General features: G+C 34.0%; 1 protein-coding gene across 1 annotated transcript; it reads left to right on the top strand.

Annotated features, from left to right (window-relative positions):
- Window positions 1-794: 794 nt before the first annotated feature.
- LOC149803818 (neuropeptide SIFamide receptor-like) lies at window positions 795-22,908 on the top strand. Its single transcript, XM_089953992.1, has 3 exons — window positions 795-1,095; window positions 20,840-20,939; window positions 22,164-22,908. Exons 1-3 carry the CDS (start codon window positions 795-797, stop codon window positions 22,906-22,908), a joined length of 1,146 nt encoding a protein of 381 aa, XP_089810118.1.
- Window positions 22,909-23,697: the final 789 nt, after the last annotated feature.

Below are 23,697 nucleotides of genomic sequence, written 5' to 3'. Positions count from 1 at the left end.
TTATAAATGTGTAAGCAATGCGTGCATTTTATTTAAGGAAAAAATTATTTCCGCCACTATGTATTGTTTTCTTCCTTTCTTTCTATATTTTTGCATTTCTTTATTCCCTTCCCAATCTGATTTTTTCCGAGATATTTTTCCTCCATTACTACATGAACCTTTGTCAAGGAAGCACAATAGTGGAATTTTGTTGCTGCAGATCAATATTTCAAATCTTCAATGGAAATTATTGCTACCGCGACTGTTGATACTGCGTCTGTCAGCAATAATCGGACAGTTTTCAGTACGTAGCTATTTCTGCCTAACGCAAGCCCTTAATGATCGTACTCATACACACTCTTATAAAGGAAGGTTTACAAGGAAAGAATTGTTATCGAATTTCTTCCACGCTTTAAGGTAACAGCTTTATCGCCGCTGTTAGCACGGATTTGGGCAGCAGCGATCGCTGATGTCAACTTGTCGTATAGCTCTTATTGGTGGATTATTTCTTGTCTTTAAACAACTTGCTCATTAGATATTTAGAAAAGTTTAGGGAAAGACGTAACTGTGCCATGTACATTTACAAAACGGGTTTCTTTTAATACTGTGAAGTTAATCGAATTAATTATAGTTACTGGACGTTCTTAAATCGATGCATTGGATTTAATTTCGGAAAGGAACCTTATAATTGCAACCACTTCAAGTCCTGGTGGATACAATTTTGCTTTTTACTGATTTAAATATCTTCATGCCAGATTAAAAGCTTTAAATTCATATGTGAATCAAGTCATTAGTACATTTGAAATTCAAGCACCATGACGGAAAAGGTGACACTTGTTCCCTTCACTGATTCTCTCACGAACGAAAGTGATCCGATGGCTGGAAAAATTATTTCTGATATTCGACAACCATTGTATATGATTATTATATACTCCATTGCGTATGGCACTAGTTTTCTTTTTGCATTTTTCGGAAATATAATCGTAGTGGCAGTCGTTTGCAAGAACCGTCGGATGCACACAATAACTAACCTTTTTATTGTAAACCTTGCTATAGCGGACATCCTAGTGGCTGTGTTTTGCATTCCGATCACACTTCTTCAGAGTTTATATAACGGTAAGTCCTATTATATTTGTATTTCCTTTGTCAAATGTTCTTTGAATAAGATGATATAGATAGATACTGTATACGTGCCGCACATATTTCAATTGTATGGTGTCTTTAAGGATGGTTTCATGTAGCACCAGTGTAAATAAATTCAGAAGTTTCGCTAGATCGGCTGATGAGTTACTTGTGAACGTTGAGATGGATAAACTCTCTCATCACTCAATTTGAGCTGAAGAATGCATACAAGATAATTGTCTAGTAAGTGTATCAGTCATGAAAACCTTGACTTGGCTTTACAGATGAAAACAACATATATCCACATAGACGCATACACTTACAGTGACATGAGTAGATCGATCAGGAGAAGCACAGAGAAGCAAAACTATCCAAGTAATGAAAGGTCAAAACTATATAAAAATAGCAAACATACATAAGACAAATATATACATGTATAAAATGTGCAACTTCAATATGAAAGGACAGCATATAAAAACTTGATTTTCTGCTTCGCGAAGCATGTTTGCAACACTGGAGGAAAGAAATTATTAGAATAGAATGTTTTAATATGTAAAGCATTCTTCTGTTTAAAATTGAACAAAATTTTGCATAAGGAAAAATCTAAAACAAATTCCATATATTAGATAATTACCTAAACTCGAGCTTCCAGTAGCTTCTATAAAACAACGTACATACCTTTTATTTGTTACTTACATAAGGTCTATTTTCTAGAGTTCATAAGACAGCTTTTAAGAGATTGTGTAGACGTTGTTAAAACTGATGCTTAAAGATCATAATACTTTGAAATCGACCTTCCGCGATAGACTTTATGCTCTTGGCAACCCCCAAACTTACTTTTCAAAATCATAACACTTTTCTGATCTTTGATTAAGCTCAATAACAAACATGAAACGTATATTTGTATTTTTGCATCCAATAATACGCTTTTTCGACGTTTGTTTCAGTTGCGTGTCCATGAAAGAACAATAAGTTACAATCAAATTAGTGAGAAAAAAAGTTTGAGTGTATTAAATGTTAAAGTGGAAGAGAATTCAACATTTAGGAAACAAGTACACCGTGAATAGCACATTATTCTCCCGCCCCTTGTTTAACAATCTTCTGTGGATATACTAAAAGAGTTTGTTTGACACTGGAGATTATTGCTCGACCTTAGGTCACGGTATGCGGGTTTACTTACCAAGACTGTCATTGAATTATATAGACATACAATTGTGTATGATTGTAAATGGATAACATACATAGTCATAATTGTAGTATATTGACTGGTATAAGACTAAATCTGTACTGTGTGTTTATGGTACCATTGTACGAGTAGCATTGACGCCATTTCCAACTATTTTATCCTGTATAACGCAAAAAGACATTAAAAGATTGAAATCAACAAACCCATAAGTTTCGAAAAAGTATCATGCTTCATTCAGTTTGTTGATACTAAATGTATTTCACTCAATATAACGTTTAACACCTGGCGCAGTACGTCAACGTGGTTGGATCTATAAACATTTGTCATCACTTACACGACCTGTAATCATAAATTACTGATATTACCAACATGAGATGTTTAGAATATATGGACAAATACAAACTGGTTAAATGACTTAATGCAACGACATATGCTTATTTTGTGTATATATAATTACTAAAGAAGCAAAATCAGAGGTCCGTCTGCATGAATATTTGTTTCAGTAATGCGTACCTTCTAGTACATGGTTCCTGTACAGCAACAGGAAATAGAGTCGAAAGCAAAAAGAATGGGATATAAATAACAGTTATGTATAACTGTCACTCTTTTGAGGAGAATAATATAGGTGATAGAACTAGGATGCACAACACATTAGATAAGGAATAAGTATAGTTTAAGTGTCGTACTTTGTAACGATCCTGCCAAGGTATTATGGATAATAATGCAGCGGATGTGTATTAACTGATTAAACTGCTCGCGACTTTTCTTCCCGTGACGGTACAAGATTCCTTTCTTGTAGTTACGTTTTCTTCCCGGCGTGTTTCTTCATCTGCGCTAGAGTTGCATCTTCCTGCTGCTGAAGCTTAGTAATCTCATTTGGCAATGACTTACCTATCAGAGATGTAGCTTTAATCGCTCAATGGTACTGGTGTGCGGTTCTCTAGGTTAGGCTGTGGGAGCACATAGCGACAACCCAAGATGACGTATTGTCAAAATGATGACAATAACGCGATTTCTGTTTTCACTGTGATGCACCGCAAGTCGATGCCAATTTTGGCGACTGGCCAACACTTGCGCGTGCTTTTGACGTACTGTACATCTAGTACCGCCTATGTGTAGTCTTTTGGTTTCACGTACCCCTTGTTAACAAGGGAGGGATAACAACACCCATTGCCATAGGAGATGGTGGCATCGTCTCTGTTGGCGGTGGCGGACACGGGGTTTACTGGTTTATGGGTCTCCTCTGTTCAAGTGTCTCCATGGAAACGGCATTCACATAAGACGGTCGCCATTAATACAGTCCCTTGCAAAATGTCCTTACTTACTTACAGACATCGTTCTTTACCTAGCAGACGATATATAAGCAAAGTAGTATTTGATACAGATAAGGGGTGGATGGAACTCAACTGAGCTCTGATTTAACTATAAATCCAACGTAACATAATTGAGTGTTACCATTTTACAACACAATCAACGAGAATGAGCTATAAATACCTGCCAAAACGAAATAATGTCCAGCTTTATAGATAACTAACTTGTCTCAGGCAAGATATATAATGGCTCAATGTTCGTTTCAATAACACTATAGGTCAACCGTAACATATCAGAGGCAATGGTCGGAACTGATCCGACGACTACGTTCCTTTTTAAATAGTCAAGGTGGTTGCCGATCGAGCACATAGTTAGTTCGTTATATACTTATTACAGAGAGAGAGAGAGAGAGAGAGAGAGAATTGAAGGTTAGATTATTTTAGGGATACATATATATATTTCATTTGGTATGATGGTTTTCTGTATATTTGCGTCTCCACTTTTCAATTACAAGTTGATACAAGGTTTGTTTTGTTTTTAAAATAAATTTCAACGTCTATATATTTAATATTGAGGAGTTTATTAAGAGAAATGTGCAAACAAAATTAGTGTGGATGGGAATGAGAAAGAAACTATTTTCTCAAAATTCGTGATAATAAATAAAGAAATAAAATCTAAGATCTGTGTCACTAAAGAAACAATAATGGTTTTCTCTTTTGGATGTCTTGGGGTTCTTTGAATAGTAATATATGTGTCTCTAAGGAAACAAATAAGGAAGTTATTTTATTATTTTTTTTTTGGGGGGGGGATGGCGTCATGTGGCTGGTTGATTTTTTTTCGGATCGAAATCATATTTCTTAATAACGTAAGCCAGTTTATTTTCTCGGTGAAAGAGTAGGATGTTCATATTTCATTCTTCAATGTAGTGAAGTCTGAGATGGAAATAGAGCCTTTGATGTCGACCAATATAGAGTTCAGGATTTTAATTATGATCAACCGTAAATGTTTGTTTGTTCGCATTCCAGCAACGTGAAAATATTCCTGGAAAAAGCCTTAAATTTATCAGGATTAGGATGAGACGTTTTCTATACATTATGGACACCTGTTCTGAAAATGTCTTTATCATAATGTAAGTCTTATGTATTTGATTATGATGTTAATCCGATCTATGCTTACAAAGCGAAGTATGAGTTTTGGATAATTAATGAGAACAAAATTGCAATATATGTATATATATATATATATATATATATATATATATATATATATATATATATATATATATATATATATATATATATATATATATATATACATAGATAGATAGATAGATAATGTGTGTGGGGGGGGGGGGCACAGTGGTTACCAAGTTTAATTGTAACAGTTATCGAGATACCAAAGTCATATGAACATCAGCTAATTTATAAGTCGAATGGTCAGTTCAAACGAGGGTTTTTTTCTGATTTTTGCATGAATAAAGTAACTAATTGGTTATAAACGATCATAGGCAAAGCCTTTTATGTACAAACCGCTCTCATTCGAATTGATGATTTCAAAAAAGAGAGCTAATAAAGCAATCATTGGACAACGTACACATTGTCGTCTGCTAACACAATATAGCTAACTTACTTACTGGGCAGAGTAGATCATATATAAGAAGACAAAATGAATTGTAAGAGTGTGTCGGCTCATTTATTTGCTCACTATAAGGAGGCAATTTTAAGTGTGATCGATATTCTTTTGTTCGATAAGGCAATGCATTTTTCAATTAAATAACTAGTCATTAATGGTGCTATCAAGACAATCTTAATTTTGTCAGAAATATTGATATTAACAAACGTTACTTTATAAGCCATACGGTCCATATAATAACTGCAACAGCAGCAATTTAGATTTATAGCTATTTCAATACCAAGACATTCTAGACTGATAATATTTTAATTATTCTACACACCAATAGTTTTTTTATTACTGGCTTTAGGCCTATTCTTTGCAAATAATACTGCATCCCAATATTATAATCTTGCATTTACCAGCAGCTGTTTGCATTTTTGCCTCGAATACATACATCAGAGTCCACTGTTTTCTGTTTTCTTCTAAAATTTGCATTATAAGCATACATATCAAATCAAAATGTTAAGATAGCAAATGGCATTTAAAGGATGTTACCACAGCATGGACTAGTGGTGTAAAGTCGTTCTGAGTTGTGTTGAACGTTTTTAAAACTGCACATCTGATTCCAGATTGAAATAAAACCCACATCGATTGGTTGATTTACTTATTTAACAAACCAAAATCTTCCCAATGTAATAGGCCTACATTTGTTTGCAAATGCCTTGAACAGCATGTCAAAAAGCTCATTTGACATAATAATAATGCCACCAACAAATGAAACTGGTCCAATACCAAACCAGTAAACTGCGAATCCTGCTGATGATGGACAAAAAATGGCCTTTCAGATGAACCACTTTATATAATTTAATGTTAATATTTTGCTCCAAATTAGTACATTCCATGAGCAATTCTCGAGTTCCGATTGTCTTAATACATGAATGTATTGTGGGACAGGATGCTTGTCCCTTTGACTATGGGGTGCCTTACTTCATTAAGGGAATCATGTCTTTTTCAGCGGGAATTGAATCCTGCTGACATTATTCGACGTCCAATGACACCACATGATGTAATCTCTTATTTATGATAGATTGTAATAATTCTATAGGAAAACAGTTTGTTTGGGAGTTGGCAATAATATATTGTTGCCATCGACTTCGATTTATGACCATTTTAAGAGGATCTCCTGATAGTTGTTAATATATTGGGATTAGTACTTTGTACATTGTCACAGTTCAGCCTCCATTTCTTCAGAACGCAAGTTCTGTAATCATATTTCCATTCTCTTTAAACCAGTCTACATTGTTCCTCCCAGAAACAGCCCTGGACTATCTGATTCATCAAGACTTCATAGATATGTCCCTTACGGCCACTAATTAGATACAACTTGACATCCTTGAAGTTGATTTGGCAGTAAATATTCTGGTTGACAGCAAAATTAAACTGACATTTTTTTGCCCTTTTTAACGGATTACAGTGTATCACTGTATTTTATGTACTTCACAGAAACACTTCAGGTACAAACATACTCCTGGTACAACGTTGGAAAATTGTCTGAGCACAAAACATTCTGACCACAACAGATGTCTGAGCACAAAACAGTCTGAGCACAGCAAACGTCAGAATACACAGTTGAACTCAGTCTCAAAACTGTAAAATTTATGATGATATCCAATATTTACTAACGTAATTAAAATTTCACATGCTTGCAGAGGTTCCGAAATAATTATGACATTTTCGTCCATGAAAGGGACATATATGGGGTCATCTACCAAACTATGAATGAAAATTATTTATGTATTAAATGAAAACAACCAAAAAGTGCAATAATTATTTACCACATGACAACCTCCAGAGAACTAAGCCAGTGGACAACATCAGCTTTAGAAGAAAAATGAATTTTGGATCATGGAATATTTCAAACTTGTGGTAGATTGGACCTTGTATATGAAACAACTTATTGAAAAATAACATGTCCAGTCAAAAGTTTAACTGACATATCTCGTACATATCGATCTCTGAAATTTATCAAGTGGTATTTGTTGTTGTTTTTGGTTTAACTCCATTTCTCAGCTCAAGAGAGTGGATACATAGCGGTCAGTACATTTGGCAGAGGAAGGAAACAGAAAGATACCGGAAGAGCCGCCGATCCACGGGAAGCCACTGGCAGTTTATAACGTGCCCACCATGACCGAGTCTGAGACTAGAACCCACGCGGACAGAGGTGAGATGGTACTAATCGGTAAAGGCCAACGCTTTAGACCACTCGGTCCTCCGCCCCCTCCCCACCCCCGTCCCCCGTGGTAGTAGTTGTAAAAGTCCTACGGTTAGTGCATATTTATGTTACATTATCAAACATGAAGTAAATTTTTCAATGAAAATATAAGTATAAAAACGTAAACGAAAAACTTTAAAGAAAGTGAGCTCCATCTTAATTCTTGGCCCCAAAACAACACAGAGCGGCAAAGCTCACGGTCAAGAACGCTACTAAGCTGAAGAAAATATATGACAATTTCCTATTGCAGTTACGAAGTGAATCAAGCATGGAGTTAATAAAAATGAAATGATGAAAACAAATTTAACCAAAAACATTATTCTTATATACTTTAAGATGAGTCTTAAATGCATTTATCACCAGCACTAAGATTACTAATATGATGTTACTAATACAAATACTACTGCTGCAACAGCTGCTCCTACTATTACTTCTGTAACAACTACCATCATTAAAACTCATACTGTTTATTTATGAATATTTATTAGATATATATGCGCCATAGAAAAATCAGTCATATTATGATGGTCAATTTGTACACGTGAGAGTTCCATCAGAAACGATGGTCACCTTTTCTACTCATGATTATTGTGTCCACCACAAAACGATGATTGGGCTTTACTGAGACAAAGGAAGTTTTATTATTGAACATTGCTTATTAATAATAACAATAATGAGGACTTTGTATAACGCCTAATCTTTAGAAATTCTAAACGCTTTACAACATTAGACAACACCTATGACATAAAAAACATATAATTATATTATTACAAAAAAACAAACACCATGAAATTAAAAAACATAAACAAAATGCTGAAAATATGTAAGGTTGGGAATATTATTAGGACTTTAATTTTTTCCTTGCAGTCGAAATAAGTGAGTTTTAAGAGCACTCTTGAATGAGATCGCTGTGACTTTGTGTCTAAGTTCAGTGGGCAATTCATTCCACGTTGCTGGGCACTGGTATGCAAAAGAATGTTGTTCATGTGACTTCGTTTTCGTAGTAGGAATAATGAATATACGATTGTCAGGAGAGGAGCGTAAGTATCTTGCTGGTGTTTACACATGGGTGAGATCGGATAGGTATGTTGGACTAGAGTCCGACAGTGAAACGTAGCACAGAGAACAAATTTTGTGTTTGATTCTGGATAGCCAGTGTAGGGTACAGAGCAGCGGGGAGGTGTGCTCTGATCGTGGTACTCTAAGTATGATCAGAGCAGCCGTGTTTTGAACGTTTTGAAGTTTCTGAAATAGATTGATATGAACCAGACAAAATTGAGTTATAATAGTCCAGTCTTGAAAGTACTAGTGAATATACAAGTGTTTTAGTGGCATTAACTGATATTTGGGAATGGAGCTGATGCATCTCAGCTGAAGATATGTAGCCTTCCATATGTGCATGACATGTTGGTGCAACGTGAGAGTACTGTCCAGAGTGACACCCAGGTTTTTTTTTGCTGCTAGAAAATGTCTTGGTTTTAATGTCATTTTATGTTTTCCTTGGAGAATGTAATTTCACAATTGATGTCAGATTTTATCTTCCTTCACAGGAATTCTAATTTTCAAGATATTTTATAATACAGACTAAAGCCATAAAGAATTGTAAATCAATATAAAAATGATTATCGTACGTTTTCAATATCAATTATTGCCTACATAGACGCTAGACGTATGGATACTGTGTTATTACAAATTAGTTGGTTTTCCTACAAAATCACAGACACAGACACATACCTTTCCATCTTGGAGATCGTTATGATTGCCATGATAGGCATATCGGTCTATCGGAATTACTGACTCAGAGATGTACGGACGTACGGATGGAGGGCAGCACAACAACATTATGCCTTCTGCTATGAGAGCTGGGGCATACACGTAAATTGAAGATCCTATCATTGGAAATTGTTTTGTTGATTAGTTTTCTCCATATTTAGAATGAAAGTTGATTACATAGCTAGAGTCGTTGATCTGAGATTTAATCGTCTTTTAACAAGTTCTATTTGAGATATTTCCCCCAGTGCACATGCAAAGTTTCGTCTATCCTTTCTGAAATGTCTCGATAAAGAAAACAGTTTGCATAAAGTATGTGACTCCATTAAACATTAGGATATAACAGCTATTGACGGAAGATGAGAAATAGGGAGCAGATCGTTTGAAAAGTAAAGAACGATATTGTCAACACAAGAGATAAAATTAGAGAACTCTGAAATGTGGATATCTGTGAGGACCTATACGATCTCACTATCAGATCTATGAGAGATTCTTTAACCTTTGGTCTCCATGAGAAAGCAAGATCCCAGTCAGAAAACAGGCTGGTAATTCCCAATGTGGATGCAAAACAGTGACCGGGCTGACTTTTCGTAACAGTCGAAACGACAAAAATCGTGCCCTTTTAGCAGTATATAACTATTCCTCTAATACTGAGTTGGTATTAGCGGTAGAAGATGTGCATTGAAAGGCCATCCTTGGGGAGTATCAGCACAACTAACATTTGATTTATGTAAAGCAAGAAAGGGCATGAAAAGCTAATGATTTTCCTCAAATGATGAAACGAATGATTTTATATGAAAACTATATGAAAATGATTTATTGGAGTAAATAACAATTGCAAGTTACAGAACGATCCAAATACCACAATATGAAATCTTTAATCCAGTATTCGATGGTTATCATTTTCCCATGCAATTGAGGGTTGGGATAACCGTACCTACAATCATGTAGGGCATTCATGCGCACCTAAGGTTTCCGTCTCCAATATTGAAGCAAAAACCCATACCGAATTTCGACCGATTGACGAAAATAAAATAAAGCAATGCTTACCACTTGAGAAGAGGCAATTGTCACCAGAATATTCCGTTCAAAACAATATGAATTTGGAGACAGGGGATACCACCCCCGTGTTGTTATGACTCGCGATATGTCAGCCATTTCCGGGTACTGCTTTGAAAAGATGTAATGTTCATCCATCGGGCTATAGAAATGAAATATATTACTTTGGACTGTTTCTGTCAGCAATTCAGTCGAGTAATTAGGTCAGGTTTATAGTTAGTTTTACAAAATTCAACGTAAAAATGCCAATGAATGGCAAGAGATATTAAGCCAACTAAACAGATCTTGTAAACAAGTTAGTAAAGTTCAACATTTTACTAAAAAAAATAACCTATTACCTGGAAGAGAAACAATAATGAATAGGATGCATTGTGTTTACAAGGTCTTGTTGATGGGGAAAAATTACTACAGAATTTAAAAACAGACCATACGCCGGGGAATTTCTTGAGAATGTATGTTCTAGCGGCAAGTTGACACGTTGGGTAGCAGACGATTTTGTACGCATGGGACAACTTCTTGCAAAATTGGAAACTTGGATTAAAATGCAATATAGTTTTAAGGTATACGTTTCTATATTTTATATAATGTATTTATTTGTATGATTCTAAATGATGCATAATAAATCGGATTTTCTGGGTTACAGCTTCAAGAAGGTCATGGAGTGGGTTTTTTGTTGACATTTACAAATCACATTTTCATGTGCATTTTGAGTCTAAATGTCGGATATTTTCGTACATTTTATAAATATCTCTTTCCTTGAATAAATTAAGATCGTTCTTTCTTGATACAAAATGGATTTTTGAACCAAAATAACACGTGATCCAATGTTTACAGAAAGGACGTACCGTTGTGCAGAATTACCCGACAGACGGAAATGGCCGACATTGTGGTACATTTATTTCTGGGGATAATTGTAATAAGGGAAATTACCAAACACTAGGATGCGTGAGAGAGAACTAATGACACTATTTGTGTTTCCATTGTTTGATTAATAGATGGTTATGTGAAAAGCGTACACACTTTAGGTTGATTTCATAAGGCATATGATAGTGTTAACTAAAATGGGTTATAGCTAAAAAGGTTTCGACAAGATGTAAATGATAAAATGTTTAATGTTCTTCATTGTATGCACAGTGTAGTTCAATCATTCAATCATGTATTTCACATTGGACGACACATAATATGTTTAACCATACACTACTATGAATTAATATTCATATATTTGCTAGTCATTTTGATACTTAGAATGGAATTGCATGGATACCAATGAAAGTGAAACGAGACGGGTGCTGAAGGGCAAAGACGCTATGAGCGGAACTGCAAGGACATTAGTGGCGAGCAGGGACACTGATAGTGGTGGCATTACACAGTTGATGAATCTGTGAGGAAGCTACAGGTAGAATTGCTTATGCACTCTGAGTGGATATGCTTAGATGCTGAGAGTAATCTGCATGGACACAGGGGAAGTGCAAGGATACTTTAAGAGAATTAAATAACGTGCTTATATACATTTACCCACCTTATCACTATGATACAAATGTGGCATATGATTACTAATTGACTTTGAGCCGAACCAAGGCGCTAAGCATTATTATATTATTATCAAGATTTATCAAAAATATTACTTATATAATTACCAGCGATTGTTGATACTTGGGAAAGGAGAAAGCATTCTCGGGGGGGGGGGGGGGTCAGAAGAAAAAATGCGTCAATGATTCTCTCAAGTTCTCTTTGTACCACTTCAATATGTTAGTCTTGGAAAGATCTTACACAGGATCGCAGTTTCATCCATGCTGCAGCTAGAGAACATGAGCTGAAGAGAACTGCGGAGAAACGCAGAAGCACAAGCACGAGGATCTTGAATCTTGGAACTTACATAAACACATATATCCGTGCAATATGTCATAACTTCTAACAAATTAGTTAATTTCATCAGTTGACAATTTTCTTCAGAACCCAAACGTATGATGTTATAATCAAAATTTGCAAGCATTTTCAACATCAGCAGGTGTAGGCTCCACATGATTTAGGTGCACTATTTTGTGATTGATTTTTTTCAGGTATGAATGAAGTGCATATAGTGTGTGTTTATATATCCAAAGTTATATGATTTTACCTGGAAATTTAAAACTATTAGTGATCGTGTTATGTTGTTTAAATTTATGTTGATAGTTGCATTAAATGCTTGTTCTTCAGGTAGCACGCAGACAGTTTTCGCATTTGAAAGTAGACATGGAATCGATATACCGATTTTACTAATTCTGTTAAATGACAGAAATATATTCTGCATCCAACAGTTGCCATCCCAGTTGATGCTGAAGCAATTTTGAGTGTCATTGATGACCAACATTAAATTATGATTGTGAAAAATGGTTGATGGTTAATGGATTTCATGTGACATTGTCTTTGTCAGTGTAGCTGGTTTGCGTTTTTTAAAATACAATTTAGTGTTTGATGTGAAACTGGTTTCCATTTACCATTATTGTACAAAATATGGATTATGTTCCGATATTGAGGATGATGTAGCTTGAACTTTTGTCTTCTCTTTACAATAATGATCATGAATCGTTTCACCTTAAAATGAATAGCTCAGTGGCAAACACTACGGCAGCCAAGTTTTATTTGACAAACAATTAGTATACTTCTGATTGTTGGTGTTTGATTGTATGAATCTTCAAGTTATTTGTTCAGTAATAAGTTGATTAAACATAAAATGGCTCAAAACAATCAGAAAATTTATATTTGTCCCAACTAGGCTTTAGCTGACAATTCACAAAAGTAAGTAACGCAATGAACAAATCTAACTCCAATTATTATTTGCCTCCTAACTTGGTTTTGGCAGATACGGACAATTCGTCCCAAACATTGTCAAATAATGTAAATATTCTCCACGAATGCCAATCCATATACCAAGTACATACAGTGGCTAATGTTCACAATAAGTTTAATCCATAAATGCCCGACATTGCTCTGATAAAAAATTTATTTCTTTTTCATAGCAACTGGAAAACCGACCGACTTTACACTTTGTTTGGATTCTCTTAGTAACAGAAAAGCATATAAGGCCATAACAAAATAATGAATATTTGGTCTACTGCAATTAATTGACAAGATAAATCATTTTGACGAGTGTTCCTTTCGTTGCTATATTGTCCAGAGATATTAGATGGTTTCATGGATATTTCCTCATTAAAGAAAATAGCATAATTATAAACTAGAATAAATCAATGCTGGTATGTCGTTTACGTTTTGCCTCATGATGCATGCACATCACATTTGGGTCTGATGGGAAAATCAATCTTGATTTTTAAATGTGCAAGAAAGATTAGCAATGGATACTTTTCATAAACGTTTTTTAAAATACGAAATGACAATTCGTGTAATATTGTACAAGATGGTCTCATTTTGAAATGGCTAAGGAAGGCACTCAACAGGCATGGAAAGATAGGTTGCATATAGATGACAACAATTTCAGTCACACATTTTCTTACATATACATACAACGTATCATAATTGGTTGCGTTTAAGCTTTTCCTGGCTTCATCAGTTTAAAGCAAAGACCATGTCCGCCTCTCGAAACGTTTTCTATAGATTAAATCGTTTCAGTTGATGCTATCGCATTCGTATTCGCGGGTATATAATATATTTTACTGAGAATAACATAGGTGTGTATACGCAGACAGTTTGTCGGTGTACCAAACGAAGAGACCATATTTGCAATTGCTTGCTGCTTTGTCTTTATTTGTCCCAAAACTATATTACTTCTATTTCCCGATAGTGGCGTTGTAAGCAATACCTATTACGGAGTAGTATCGCGGACCCAGTAAACAAGTTTAAGTATATTACGTTCCATTGTTTAGAATGATTGCATTAAGAGTCACATTAATCTCATTTCATCCAATATAATGTCTTGTAGCTTAATTTATGGTCAGTGTTTATCATCATGTTTCTTCAGCTCATGCATAATTCAGCGGAGATTTGGATTTAATAGTTAATTCGAAGCGGCGATCAATTCGTTATTTGTCCATTTTATGACCTTCAATTTCAATGATGGATCAAATCATTTTGGGCAGCCATTTTATGTACATTTGAACATTTGTTTAAAATTATCAAACAATCAACCATGCTGACATTTATTTGGACAAAAAAATTCGAAAGTAATTGTGACAAAATATTTGAAGATATATGGAAGAACGGACAAATAGACCAGAACAAACGGAATGAGTTTGCCGGAAAATGGGTCGTAGCATGTTTGTTAAAATCATGCTTAAGTTCGGGTTACTATGACTCAGCGGTGAGATTCTTGCTCTTTGCGAATGCTGACTTGAGTAGTCTCGTTCATCAACATCTGAAATCTCCAATATAGTAGGATTTGGTAAAACGAACAAAGCTTTCATTGTATAACCAGAACCATGCTTCAACAACAATTAGAAAACTGGCTGATGAAACCTGGTGATGTATGTCGCCGTTGGATATGATGAAATGGCGCCCCTTTTCGAGTACACTTGGACATTTTCATTGTATTTATTGAGATACACTTCCTACTTTCAGCGTCTGTGGTAATATAGATTCTTTCAAGGTTTCGATTTAAGTTTGGCATTAATGACTGTAGTAAATATGAATAAGCAAATTTTGAGATAGGGAGAAGTATCTTTTGCAGTTTCACTTCCACAAAGATTTACAGAAGCGTCTCTAATGGGTAGCAGAGATCAGCGGAGCATTTCGGTCTGTGTGTGTGTGTGTGTGTGTGTGTGTGTGTGTGTGTGTGTTTGTATTCAGGCTCAGTAAAATTCACGAATGTAAAATCATTATAGCTTCAATAGTCACATTCAAATTAGAACATCACCTGTTTTTCATTACTTACCCCCAGACTGACTGTCTTTCTTCTTTTCTCGTTTTGTAAAAACTTACCTACATACACATATCTACATAGCTTCGGCATTCTTTTCTAATCAACACATTCACCCCCTCTTGCGTAATTGCTTTTCTGCTAATGTTGTTGTTTCCAAATGTTTTGTTTGCTTTGAAAGAAGTGTGTGTGGCAGTATTATGTTACTCTGATCAGCAAAACTTTTGAAGCAAACGATTTAAATATGTTAATACTGCAATAAACATAATCAAAACGAATAATTTTTCAGGTAGATAATTTGCCATGCAATGTATTTCCACTCTTATTAATAGAATACGATCATTGTCCATACTGCTTATCCATCTCTGGAGATTTATATGACACAAGCACATTTGCGGAATCAATTATTTCCTAACCGGTAATGGATTTCCAATGTAAACAAATTTCTGCAGAGTTAAAGCAACTTGAAATTGTCATAGGAGGACCATTTGCAGCATTTTTAATCGTTTGTAATCATCCTGAGTGAAAGGATGAATTTAGAATGAAAACTGCCTGCTAAAGAGGCATTGACGTTGGTCTCGTAACGAAGAAGAGGAGTTGAAATTGACTACAAATTTTACTACAATATTCAAACATAAAGGAGAATGACATAAAGACAGATACGGACCGCTCCCACTACAACTGGCAGCGGCAGCGTCGTCATTGTTGTCTTCAATTTAGAACAAATTGCTTCCAAATTTATTCACTTCGAACGTTTTTTGATATCACTCTACAAGATTAAAAGTAAAATTTATTTTCGAAAATGATCAGTTTTCGTGGTTTTGCAAAAATATACATTTTAATTGTGTTTTCAATTAAAAAGTGGGAAGACATTCATTTGTTCTAAAAAACACAGTCACTCTTCGTCAGCTTTTAAAATTATTGATTTATAGTGATCACAAAATCCACAAAATTTGGTACACCTTAACTACTGATATATTCACAGCCTGCATATGACTCAGGAGAAAATCTCAGAAAGTGAAGCTGTTGATTATGATTATCATTGAGAGCTGGAAAGTAGCTGGATACATTATCAACTCATGACAAAACTAAACAATATTATATAAAACTAGTAGTGACAAAGAAAATAAATAAAATATTTATATTCTTCTTATTAAGGTGGGAAAACTACTAGTAACCTACTATACAATTTAGTCGTCATATCTTTTCAACACTGAGCATGACAGTCTATCTAGTTTTGTTTTGAATCGAATTTGCGCAAGACTGTTATTTTTTCTTTGCTAGTTTCCATGACAAATAGATGTAAACAGATATGTAGTGTATTATGGCACAGCTTAAGCACACATAATTTGTTGTTAGCCACAGTTTCTACAATTGTCAAGCATGACACGAAAGAAATCACCCTACAATCGGTAAACATTATCAGAAGCCTTCTTAACTATACGATAGCAAGATTAAACTGACTTTTTATGGAAGGAAAAAGTAATGACATTAATTGGTGTATGAATATACAAGTTTGACTTCATTGCAAACTTAAATGACGGTAGTTTGTTTTACTCAAGTCTGAAACAGCAGATTCACCAGTGATTGGCAAGAAAACTATTGTCTAGTTGTCAGTCTATATACAACTCTGCAGGAAACCGTCTGCAATGTTTATATTACAGACATGTCATTGATGGTACATGAAACATCCTAATGAAGTGACATAATAACGGGAATACATATGTTATTCTTCATCTGTTGTCTACCGCTTTATTTGTTGGTTGCCATTTATATGAACACAATTTATATAGTTCTCTACTTGACCTCAGTTCACAATTAGCATTTCCTTTTTTTTTGAAAAAAACATGACGTAATGGAAAATAACCTTCTAGAATGATCCTGATGTTTACAAAACAATAATCCGGATTATGTATAATTCACTTAGGAAATTCCAAAATATAGACCCAAATAAACATATTTAATTCTCTATTAATAATAATTCTGATTTTAAACCCATATATAGAGAGAATAATTTAGCTATGTATTAGTTGTTCACAATGAATAAAATAAACAAGGTAAATTTGAGTCAAGCAGAAATTAACTAAATTTTTGACAAGGTTAAGTCCTACAAAATGTTACATTAAAATTGCATGTAATGATATAAATTAAAACTATCAAAGAAAGCAAATAAAATTTACATTACATTATACTATAAATTTCACACTGAACGTAATACATACATGTGCGTGGAAAAAACCCAATATAATTCAATTTAACCTGCCAAGGAACCTGTATTCTTATTAATATACGGCGGTTTGTTTCGCATTTTAAGGCAAATCCAGGTACAAGCAGGCACAATAGGGTTTTGTAAATGCCTATTTATGTTAGATATACGTAGTATTATAATACATTTGTATCTTAAACAGTGGGGTCACAGTGCTTGTATTTATTTCATAAGTAATTTTACTGTTAGTCTGGCTTTGATTTCGTTTTCTGTAATAATGTTTAATGGATCTACCGCATGAGCGAATCCTGTATATTATGTGATGTGACTGGTGTTTGGTAGGAATAATATTGAAATGAAAAGAGAAACGCGTCAGGATATGATTATTATTCCGAATACGAATATTGAAATACATTTTAGACTTTACACAACAACTGATTGGATTCCTCTTTTCAAAATATACGGTCTGCATATTGTTTAATATATTTTCACTTTTCATTGGTCCTGGATGTCTTGTCTGTTCGTTGTCGTATCATTCTTGACCAGTTCGGAGTATTATTCCGTCTCTGCTCTAACAGAAGCATGCATTTTTCGTGCAATCCCGAATATTTCGATTTTCTTACCGTTTCGACTTCATACCATTTTCCATGTTGCAAGGAGTTTAAAAATACGTATTTGGTGAAAATTTTGTTGTCTTGTTCGTTGACAATAATCTTTTAAAGAGCTCTGAGTTCTAATGGAAATATAAAAATGTACCGACTTCTGCTGTTGAAAACTTCGAAATGTACAGGTAATGTATTGTTGTTGAAACCAAACTGTCACTAGAATGAAGACATTTAAAGGAACGAAATTTGCTCTAAATATGCCCTCAGACATATATAAATCAATGTCAATATCGATATGGTTTACCTACATGAAAAGAACCAAAGAAAGAAAGAAAGAAAGAAAGAAAGAAAGAAAACGACGAAGAGAAAAAGGATGTATGTGGAATTGAAAATTTGCCTGAATTAGTTGTAGGAAGAAGAGATTGAAAGAGTCATACATCTCTGTAAAAAAAACATAATGGCATCCATTATTTATTAGAACATCGATCAAAGTCGTATTGAAAGATTATAATCAGTTTAATCCGTGTCTCATTTCGATTTGTGATAAAGATTTGCCATTATCTTTGCGACGTTGATGAAGAAAGCATATAAAATGTCGGACATTTTGATGAATGAATGCCGTCTTTCCGTTTACATGCACAGCGTTAAGATGATCTTACCTCGAAACATTGGCTTGAATTCGAATGCAATATCAAAAGATTCAGTATAGTTCATTTGACTTTTGTTAAACCACGCATAACCTCAATCACGTATTACTGGAAGTTCCTCGGGATATGTTCTCCCACTAATTGTGTGACCTATTCCTTCATATAAATATTAGTAATAGTAGTAATCAACTCTGAAGTTTGATTTTCGAAACAATAGGAAAAGGAAGGCATAGCCCGGTCTATGTCAGTGAAGGCATTTATGAAAACTTGCCTTTGCAATTTGTCGTAGACTGGACATTCCTGTCTATTTCACACTCAGTATCACGGCAAATTTCAAGGCAATTAAAAAAGTCTGGTTCATATTTCGAAGGTGATTTTCACGTTATCCTTTAAATTATGCTTAAAAGTTGCAAACAATAATTAAATCATTAAATTTATAAATTAATAAGTAGCTAAGAAATGAGAAGAGTGACCATTCCAGAGCTTATTGCTTTAGCAATAAATCAAAAAGGTGTCTCGCTCTTGTATCAATATATCAATATACATGTTATCAATGCACATGTATGTCAAAACATGCATATTAATATCTTCTTTTAAACTTACGTTTACTATCATTCTTTAAAATGAACCACTCCTGAAATTGTCTTTACCTTTGAAATATAATGCCATATGATGACAATTCAAATTCCAGTAAATATTGTATATAGTTGTAATGTTAAGTCTTCCTACCTTTCTAGCTTGTCCACTCATGTAATAAGCTTGAACATTTATAGTGTAAATAGAATTCGAATTCAATTCAGCTACTCGTGATGTCTTATCGATCGATGCTTAGCGGCATCTGCTTATATTCTATTTTACACTTAAACATTTCAAGAAAATTGAAGTTGGTATTAATCCATTATAAAGTTTATACGGATATTTATTTATTCTCTTTAGTCCGTTTTAGTGCTGCTTAATCAATGTAAATGCAATCCGTAACAATCACCTAGCAGTCCATTACAATCACCTTTGATCTAAATCTTCGTCCAGAAAACAGAGTTTATTGTGCATCATCATTAGTGTTGCTCTTTAATATATTCTATGTAATATTGGAAACATTTTTCGCCTACTGTACATTTGAAATTATATCCCTGTTTATGTTATGTCGTAACGTTTTCAGTGCTGCGGAAACAGTGTTTAAGCATGCGGGTTCGATTCACACCATCGAATCAGCTCAGATCATCTGTCCTACTCCACACTGCATTTTTCCTAACTGTGTCGTATAGATCTTTTATGTCAAATCCTTGATTTTATCTTTATAAATACATGGTAATTCAAATTCAAGAGAGAATAGTCACCACACAAGGGGTAAATGCATGGTAATTCAAATTCATAACAGTAGTTACCATTCAAAAGGTAAAAGGCAGGAAAATTCACATTCATAAAATATTAGCTAACAATCAAATGATAATTGCATGGCAATTCACATTCAAATAGACTAGTCGTCAATCAAATGGTAATTGCATGCTTATTCACATTAATTAGAGACTAGTCATCAGTCCAAGGGTAATTGCATAGTACTTCATATTAATAGGAAACTAGTCATTTATCAAAGGGTAATGGCATGGTAATTCATACTCAAAATAGAATAGTCATCATTAGTAGGGTAAACTGTATAGTAATTTACATTAATAAGAGACTAATCATCATTCAAAGGTCAAAATTATTGGAAATTCCCTTTCAAAATAGACTAGCAATCGATCAAATGGCAAGGTGCTGTGCAATTCACTTTGACAAGAGACTATTCATCAATAGAAAGGTAAAATGGATGGTAATTCACATTAATAAGAGACTTATCATCGATTATACGGTAATTGTATATTACTTCACATTCATACGAAACTAGTCATGGATCAAAAGGTAAAATGCACGGTAAATACCATTCATATGAAATTGGTCACCAATCAAAGGTAAAATGCATGGTAAATCACATTAATAGTGGCGCAATCATCAATCACAGGATCAACTGCATGTTAATTTACATTCACAAGAGGGTATCATCAATAAAAAGGTACAATCCATGGTACGTATGAGTTGCCTCTTGATGCTTACAGTTTAGAGACTTGCTTTTAAAACTGTCAACTATAGTTTGAATGAATATATATGTATTAGCCATTCGTAGTCAAAAACAAATCTCACATAACTACATTATGACTTTCTTATGAATTATCTCTTTTAAGGATGGAGATATGGCGCCTTTATGTGCAAAATAACACCTTACCTACAAGGTGTGTCCGTCTGTGCGTCAGTCAACACGTTAGCAGCTATTGCAGCAGACAGGTAAAAAATGGTCGCTTGATATGTTGCCAATGATTAGATGCAACTTAATTTAAAATCAAATAAGTTCGGCTCTTGGGTCTTGCATATCTCTTATATATTTATTTTGCAATTTTACAAACAAACTTGCTCATGTTAATCTATTTGTTTAAATTTTATTCTTACACTACAATTTAATCTTTATAATAATGTGTCATCCCAGATGATATCCAATATTATATCGATTATTGCTAGGTAGATCACATTGAATGAAAACTATATATATATATATATATATATATATATATATATATATATATATATATATATATATATATATATATATATATATATATATATATATATATATATATATATATATATATATATATATATATATATAGTCTAGAAGGTTTTTGAAACCATTGATTAATTAATTTGTTTAAATGTAATCCTTGACTCGAGTGGTTTCTACAATTCCATAATATAGCCCATATAATTAGATGGAATCAAGATAAATTGTCAGTACAAGTAGATATATGTTTTCTAAATATAACAGACTCTTTCATACAGCCGAAACTGAAAGCCAGTTTTACTTGGTATGGCAAGTTATTGAATTGAATAACTAGATGTATGCACTGTGGTCAGTAATGTAATGAAAAACATCAAATCAGTAACGTAGTTTGTGTTAACTGACCTTCCGAAATTTCATTTAACCACCCTCACGCTTACTTCGATAAATATAATCTTTCATAGTACACTGTTAAAAAAGTTTCAGTTCTGTGAAAATGTAAAATTAAATTAAATTAAAGTTAAACCAATATTTAAGAGAAATTACAGCTCAAATTACTATCTTAAAAATAAATTATAATGAAAATACTTTTGTAATATTACCACTCACAGCCGGCTTCAAGTAATAGTAACATACTGCAGGTAGAGATAATGACATGCTAAGCCATATTCAATAGCATACCATGAAGGTCTTTTCAGTAAGAAGCTGCGAAATCTAGGAAATGAAGGTGTCTGTCTTTACAAAATTTGCTTTTTGTTTTGAATCATGTTGCCCAGCAACATTGGTTAAGGGAAGCCGTTCAAGGTTAAACCCAGTTACGGTAGTCATATTTCTGTCCTCTCGTTTCTCATGTTCAACATTCATTCCTCACAAATAACGGATTAACAGTTTTGTTTCACATAAATCTGTCACTCTTTATTAACAAAATATCAGTTAAATTATTTATATATTTACAGGTATTTGGCAATATGCTTCACACTGGAACATAAAATGACGTGGAAAATCGCCAAAGTCATCGTCTGCATCATTTGGATAATTTCCGGTGCCATCATGCTTCCATGGTTACTATACCATGAGTACGAAAAGTATATCGAGACAGGACTTCAGACATTTTATATCTGTACGCAACGCTGGCCAGATAAAGAAGGACCAAGGATGTTCTTTGTGACAATATTTATTCTGTGCTACACTATTCCCCTCCTTCTGATAATCCTCTGTTATTCTCTGATAGCGGTTCGTGTATGGAATCGGAATGCTCCGGGTATCATCCGATATAACAGTGTAATCCAGAAGTCAAAGGTCAAGGTGGTTAAAATGCTATTCATGGTGGTGATACTTTTCGCCGCATCGTGGTTACCTCTCTACACAACCTTTCTAGTGGTATACTTTTTTTCCCCTGATCCTGGAACGACCACATACGAAATACTCTACAACAGCTTGGTTCCTCTCTCACAATGGTTGGGTCTCTCCAATAGTGGTATGAATCCGATCATCTATTTCTACTTCAGCAAAACTATCCGGAAAAGGACGATGGCGCTCTTATCATGCTCACGTTCTGTCGATAATGGCGCTTACTATCGACGTTACTCAAGCACGCGATGCGTGTCTGTGGACTATACTAATGGACAGATCATTCTCCGTATGAATAACCGGTCCTCAAATAGGTCGCAGAAAGTTGTAGATAGTACCTACTACGACTGAGGAAAAACATTTATTTAAGTACTGTACCATTTTTCACAGACAGGAGAAAAGATGGCTAAGGTGTATGGACCATTACAAATGAACAAGATTCGGGCAATTATGTTTATACGATCTCCATCAAACTAGACAAATATCAAATATGAATAAAGTAAATACATCATGGAGATTGTAAGTGTACTGTGAGGACGAAAGTTCTGTATATTGTAATTCACGATTACTGAATAATTCGATACACAATCATATATATATATATATATATATATATATATATATATATATATATATATATATATATATATATATATATATATATATATATATATATATATATATATATATATATATATATATATATATATATGTATGTGTGTATGTGTGTGTGTGTGTGTGTGTGTGGTCACATTGGAAAATAAAATAAAATACAGTGAGTGTTATCATTTAAATACTTTGGAAAAAGGGTACATTTGATCACAGATGTGCTGACGTATCTGCAAAGACTCTATATTCCTGTTAGATTGGTTTATGAAATAATTTCCAAAGTCTGATTATTGATCGAAAATAATCAAATCTGACACAGAAGATAATCCTTGATGAAACTGGTGAAAGGCTGCATATAGCTTAGCTACTGCAGAAAAACACTTTGAAAGTGCACTTTGTTTAATGAAGTGATACCTCTCTTGGCTAATAGCTTTTTTTCATTAAATTTTGTAAGCGGATCTAGGGAAATGAAAATAAATAAGCAACAATATGTGAATCAGCCTAAACTAAATACATTGTTTTAATTTATGA

This window comes from Sinohyriopsis cumingii, chromosome 3, assembly GCF_028554795.1.
Source record: "Sinohyriopsis cumingii isolate HCF-2022 chromosome 3, ASM2855479v2, whole genome shotgun sequence".
Lineage (NCBI taxonomy): Eukaryota > Metazoa > Mollusca > Bivalvia > Unionida > Unionidae > Sinohyriopsis > Sinohyriopsis cumingii.
Note: the sequence above shows the minus strand (reverse complement) of the source record. Positions and strands in the feature narration are given on the sequence as shown.

What these genes read in the sequence shown, in the direction of transcription:
- LOC149803818 (XM_089953992.1), top strand. Translation starts at nt 795, where the DNA reads ATGACGGAAAAGGTGACACTTGTTCCCTTCACTGATTCTCTCACGAAC. An exon ending in TCTTCAGAGTTTATATAACG is followed by an intron (nt 1,096 to 20,839) that starts GTAAGTCCTATT and finishes ATCTCTTTTAAG; the next exon opens with GATGGAGATATGGCGCCTTT. An exon ending in GCAGCTATTGCAGCAGACAG is followed by an intron (nt 20,940 to 22,163) that starts GTAAAAAATGGT and finishes ATATATTTACAG; the next exon opens with GTATTTGGCAATATGCTTCA.